The sequence below is a fragment of the Penaeus chinensis genome, chromosome 40 (genome assembly GCF_019202785.1).
Source record: "Penaeus chinensis breed Huanghai No. 1 chromosome 40, ASM1920278v2, whole genome shotgun sequence".
In the NCBI taxonomy this organism is placed as follows: domain Eukaryota; kingdom Metazoa; phylum Arthropoda; class Malacostraca; order Decapoda; family Penaeidae; genus Penaeus; species Penaeus chinensis.
The window spans coordinates 25611922-25618191 of record NC_061858.1 but is presented as its reverse complement, the minus strand read 5'-3'; the positions used below and the strand labels follow the sequence as shown (position 1 = coordinate 25618191).

At 35.8% G+C, this 6270-nt stretch overlaps 1 protein-coding gene across 1 annotated transcript in view; it reads left to right on the top strand.

Annotated features, from left to right (window-relative positions):
* Positions 1–5548, top strand: part of LOC125047023 (ran GTPase-activating protein 1-like) — a 12796-nt gene extending 7248 nt beyond the window's left edge. The window contains exons 5-12 of the mRNA XM_047645048.1: positions 1–21; positions 132–282; positions 397–508; positions 681–943; positions 1258–1443; positions 1637–1765; positions 3774–3892; positions 4234–5548. The exon at positions 1–21 is cut by the window's left edge and continues 167 nt beyond it. Coding sequence (XP_047501004.1) covers positions 1–21; positions 132–282; positions 397–508; positions 681–943; positions 1258–1443; positions 1637–1765; positions 3774–3892; positions 4234–4300 — 1048 coding nt within the window. The 3' untranslated portion in view covers positions 4301–5548. The remainder of the gene's footprint in view (positions 22–131; positions 283–396; positions 509–680; positions 944–1257; positions 1444–1636; positions 1766–3773; positions 3893–4233) is intronic.
* Positions 5549–6270: the final 722 nt, after the last annotated feature.

Here is a 6270-nt window from a genome sequence, read left to right as displayed (position 1 = left end):
GGTAGTTAACCTCAATGACAAGTGAGTTTGTCAGTACGACTTTTGTATATCTGTTTAAGGTGTTATAGAAGTTGATTATAATGTGTAGCTATGTGTGTCATTAATTTTTAAGTTGATGTTTATTCTTTCAGCACATTTACCCCCAAGGGTGCTCAGGCGATGGCAGACAAATTGCCAATGATGCAGAACTTAGAAGTGATCAATTTTGGAGATTGCCTCATTAAAACAGCAGGAGCCAAGATGATTGCCAAAGCCTTAACTTCAGGACACAAGAATCTGAGGGTAGGTCAAAGGCCATGAGTCTCATACATGCAAAATACACTTATACGTATGTGATCGATGTATATATGTTTATGTATATATATTCTGGACTGAAAAGGACCTGTTCTGTTGCAGGAGCTGTTCTTGGACAGTAACGAGATTAACATCAAAGGTGGATTGGCAATAGCTGAAGCCATGGCAGATAAAGAGAACTTGGACAAGCTCATGCTGGACTGCAATCAGTTTGGTGAGTGACTCTCCAATATTAAAAATTTATTCTTGGAATAATTAATTCAATAGCTGAATTGTTAAGTAATGTCTTTGTGTTCTCCAGCATTTTGTTCTTTGTATTCTGACAGGTGAGGTTTTATATTCTTAGCATAAATGATACTCAAATGATGTACACTCCTCCTGCACAGGTGAGGACGGACGGGAAATGCTCATTAGTCTTTTGAACGACTTGGGTCAATTGGAGGCCCTTGACTCCCTTGAGGATGATGAGGATCCAGACAGTGAGGAAGAGGAAGATGATGATGATGATGAGGACGAAGAGGATGAGGATGAGGATGAGGATGAAGATGAGGATGAAGAAGAAGAAGAAGATGAAGAGGAGGTTACACAGGTCCCTGGATCTGGAGTGAGCCCTCTGAAGCATGTGGAGTCTGTTGTCAGTCCTGTTAAGGTAAATCTTCTTGCCATATATTGAAGCAAAATATTGTAAATGTGAGTCAGTCAGCAGACAGGCCGTCACATTAGACTGCTATGGTTAGAGTCATTGTTTTCAAAGGTTTTAACCAGGAAAGATGAATAGCTACATATTTTAATTCAAAATATTCAAGGCTATGAATGCATAATGTTCTTCTGAAGAATAAGTGATCACAGAGGGTGAGCTTTTTCATTTACAGACAGTTAACATGTAATTGAATTATGAATGCTTGAAAATATTTAAGTGAGGAAGTACATGAATAGTGGTGTCTTGGGGCATGAATTTTGCAGTGTACTGTAGAGGAGTTTTGTGAGCAGCCAACAGCTGCCAGACTTCTTGGTTTGGGGAACTCTGGTCCTTCTCAGTTGGTTGAAGAAGCTAAAAGATTGGCAGAAGGAAGTGAAGAAGCCTTTATCAACTTCTGCTTGAAGATCTTCATGCGAACTGGATCGATTGCCACAACTAACAATGTAGAGGTATGTTTATATCAGTCTCTTAAATCTAAGAAAAAAAAAAAAAATGCCTCCAGCTCCTTGTTTACTTTAGAGTTTGACAAATTTATAATTTAAACATTTATGCCTAGAAATTAAACATTGTTATGGAGTATTCAGTGAATATACTCTTCAGAGATTAATTATGAACTCCCTTTACCTTGAACCACGAACTTAGGTTCAGACAGCGGTAAATGCTGCCACAGAACAGCTGGCTAAGGCAGCATTTACAGCAGCCCAGAAAAGTGATTCACTCTCCCTTGCAACAAACAGTCTTTTGGTACATTTAGGACTCATTAAATGTGAGGTAAGTTTATTATATTGTGTAGATGTTAATTTTTTATGTAAGCTAGACTTTTGTGAATATGTTTGTTCTTTTCTGTAAAAGCAAATAATAGGATTACTCTCTCTTATGTGTTAGTGTAACTGGGAACGTGTAATGTTCAATTTAGTATTTTGTATCATGTGCTTCCACATAGATGGCTCCATAAGTGCTCATTCACCAATGAGTCAATAAGTAGCCCTGGTTTCTGATTTCTCTTTTTGTGTGTGTGTGTTTTTGTGTGTTTTTGTGTGTGTATGTGTGTGTGTTTTTGTGTGTGTATGTGTGTGTGTTTTTGTGTGTGTGTTTTTGTGTGTGTGTGTGTGTGTGTGTGTGTGTGTGTTTTTGTGTGTGTGTGTGTGTGTGTGTGTGTGTGTGTTTTTGTGTGTGTGTGTGTGTGTGTGTGTGTGTGTGTGTGTGTGTGTGTGTGTGTGTGTGTGTGTTTTTGTGTGTGTGTTTTTGTGTGTGTGTGTGTGTGTGTGTGTGTGTGTGTGTGTGTGTGTGTGTGTGTGTGTGTGTGTGTGTGTGTGTGTGTGTGTGTGTGTTTTTGTGTGTGTGTTTTTGTGTGTGTGTGTTTTTTTTTGTGTGTGTGTGTGTGTTTTTTTTTTTGTGTGTGTGTGTGTGTGTGTGTATGTGTTTTTGTGTGTGTATGTGTGTGTTAGTGTGTGTGTATGTGTATGTTTGTGTGTGTTTTTGTGTGTTTGTGTGTTTGTTTGTGTATGTGTGTGTGTGTGTGTGTGTGTGTGTGTGTGTGTGTGTGTGTGTGTGTGTGTGTGTGTGTGTGTGTGTGTGTGTTTATGCTAATACTATTAACACCAATGCTGTTATTATTATAGACATTATAATTATTGCAGTGTTATTAACATTATCAATTACAAAATAATTTAAGAATATTCCAGAAAATCAAGCAAAGGGTAAGCAGGTGAGATAAGTAGTATCAGTAATTGAAACCTTGGTGAGTAAGCACTTGTGGAACTATCTATGTGTAAAGACAATAAACTAAACTAAACTCCCAGTGGGCAGGTATCCCAGGTATTGGGATAATGTATGTGTTTGTGAAGTGGCAGTGGAAGCAAGTCTAAATAGTGAGGAGCATCTTTACATGTATGTTAGAGTAATACAGTAGACTTACATGTACTGACAAAAGTTTCATATTATTCAAAATGCCTTAGTAATAATTTTGTTTAGCTCAAATCAACCATTAGTAATATGGTATCATTGGGAAGAAGTGAGCTGGGTTTGTGGGGGAAAAAAAGAATCATAGAACGATCATCTCCAAAAAGTAGCAAATTATGCTTGTAAGTTATAGTGAATTGGTAAGAGTTGGATAATAAAGGAATAGAAACCTAATAAAAAGCAATTAAACTTTGAATGTATTTGTATGAATTACTACACAAGTTTAGTCTGTTTATACCACATTTCATTTGATGTCTTATACAATCACTCAAAATGTTTATTCTCTGGAATATTTATACCTTACCCTTCTGTTTAAGCAGTAAAGTGCTCAGATTATGAGAGAGTTATAGTCTGAACTTCTGAAAGAATTTTAAGACATTTTGATTAAGCAGGGCTTGTTGAGTTATTGAATTGGTTTTAAATACTTGCAGAAGGGCATGTATCTGTTTGGAATTTAGCAAATCAAAACGAATACGAATTACCCACTATAACTTGCTACCACTAGCCCCTTAAAAGTACTCTTTAAGTCTCTTTCTCTCCCCTCATTTCCTAACAAGATTCCATATGCTGCAGCAAAAAAGCTTACAGAGTAGGGGAAAGGCATACTCATATGCATTGACTTCTGCAATAAACTTTAGCATTTTTCTGTTTTGAAGAGCCGGTGCTGGATTAGTTAAGGAATGGAATTACAGGTAGCAGATTTAGTGGAGGTCAACCTGTACAAACACTATGCTAAAATTTAAAGAACACCATTTAAATTTGTTTAAAAATGATATTGCTTTTCCTAAATATGCTGATTCTGCTTGCTTGTACACAGGATAAGAAGTTCAAATTAGAATGGGACCTTAAAGGATGCCTGATTGTCTTGGCTATGATTGTGTCGTCACCCCTTTTCCCAGAGCAGACAAAGAGCACGTTGCAGCTTTTCCTGTCCAAGTAAGTTGAGGAACTTTTAATTTTTTGACATTACCATAAAATATGTGATAGCAGTAATTGTATGTGTTTGCCACTGGAGAGCAGTGTAATATGAATATATTCTCCAAACAACGATATTTTCCATTTTGAATTTGATTGCATTACCTTTCAAGCATCCTTTACTTTTCTATGTAAACTTTTCTATATATTATTTTTTTTTTTTTTTTTTTTTTTTTTTTTTACATCAGTGCCGAAAGTAGTTCTCATGTTCATGAGCCATATATGAGTTCATATAGTAAAATATTCACATTACTTCAACTTACACCTTGATGACTGACTAATACTGTGTCTTTCTCTTCCAGACCTAACCCGAAGATTGATGTCTATACTCAGGAGAAACACAAACTTATGGTAGCGCTCTTTCAATGATAACTTCAAATTCCATAGCCAGCAACGAAAATGATGAATATTCAAGACTGGTGTTGTAATTTTAAGTAGTACCGGTATTTATAAATGTGCAAAACAATGTCCATATGAACAGTGAATTTATTTTTGTTGAGTGCCACAGACTTGCTTATTTCCTCCTTTCATCTTCTATAACCCTAATTCCACCATTTCATTTGTTTGTTTTAGTGAAATGTGACTAATTTTAGTCTGAGTCAGTGCAGCCAACCTTGTCCACCAAAACTGCAAACGGACATATATATATACCAAATTTTATGTATATATCAGTTGTATATTAATCCACTTTTATGCAGTGAGTACCCAATAATTTGGAAGAAAACAGCTCATTCATGAGAGAGAGAGCAAAAAAAATTTAAAGCTGTACCATATACTGTTGGAGTCCACATCACGCAAACGACATGTCAGTGGATTATACCAGTGACATAGAGGAGTCTACTTTGCATGAAAAACATTTATTTGTAATGAAGATATATAAATTACTTTTACATCATCATATTTTCACAAGCCAGTAAGAATTGAAGATGTTTACTACATGGATTCCCCCCCTGTTTAATGATATGAGGTGACCATTGTGAGAATATTTAGTCTTGTTTGGAATGTGGTATCTAGAATGCGTGCAATTTGCAAAGTTCATGACAAGCAAGATTGAAAGTAAATTTTATTTTTGTACTCTAGAGATATGGTTTATGTGGGGTCTCATTTGTATACAAAGGTGAAAATGCAATATTTGCCCTACTTAATGTAATAGCACATCTGTTGTGCCACAATTTGTCCAACACAAATTAACGGGACAAGTTATTGCAATGCTTCAGACTATGACCATTATAGGATTACAATATTTTACTGTCAAACTACATTTATGAAATGTATTCCACTGAAATAGAAGCCATATTGAATGTAATCATTGAGTGAGTTAGACCATTTAAAATCAGATTAGTGCAAATTAAGCTTCTTTACTGGAGCATCAGTAAATAAGAATGTTTATAATTGGAAAGAAGATTCGTGGGTAACCGAAAGTTTATTTACTTCTGGATATTAAGATAGACAAGGAAGTAAGTTCAGATGGAAACTTTGTAGAATCTCTCAACAGAGGAGCTATCTTTCCAGAACTATTTTGAGAGGCATTATTCTCTTATATTAAGCATTCTCCCCAGTGTTCCTTAGTTCAAAGGTTACCAAAGAGTCATCTTGAAAATAAAATGCCAAATATAATGATCTTTTTATTTTCCAATATAGAGGATATGCATAATTACTGCTATTATTTTTAAAAATTGTTGTGGAGTAGTGTGCCTCTGTGCATTATTTTTAAGTGCAAATGTATAGAACTTCAAAATATCAGTCATGTAGGTAATGGGTATGGAGAACGTTAAAACTAGGTTGATACAGGAGCTCTAGAATGTAATAGCAATTTCAGAAATTAAGAGTGCTGAATCATCTTTTTTATGTATTTATTGATTGAAAATCATCACCTAAGATCATTAGCCCCCCACTTCCTCTCCCCATCCTTTGTTGTTGTCGCCGTGGGGAGGCTTACGAGGCAGAGATTGAGGCCAATGCGAGTCATCACCCTTACCCCGAACCTCAGCCTTTACCTCAACTGATTCAGTGCTGATGGGCATGGTATGTACATGCCATGCCCACTGCAAGTTTACTTGTTTAATTGGTTTTACACAGATGGCTGCACTTATACTAAGTCATCAATGAGCCAATTACCAGTACTGCCCGTCTTGCCCGTTCACCCTTTTCCTTTATTATTTGCTAAAATATTTTACATTATCTTATTTGGCTGTTACTAATGTTCAACATTATAGTAATTATATTATTTATAATAAAAACACCATAAGTACTCATAGCATTAGTAAAAAATACCACCAATTCAAGGAGAGGTGAAATCAGGTAAGGTCACAAGGTCTACCAATTGACTCCTTTGAGAC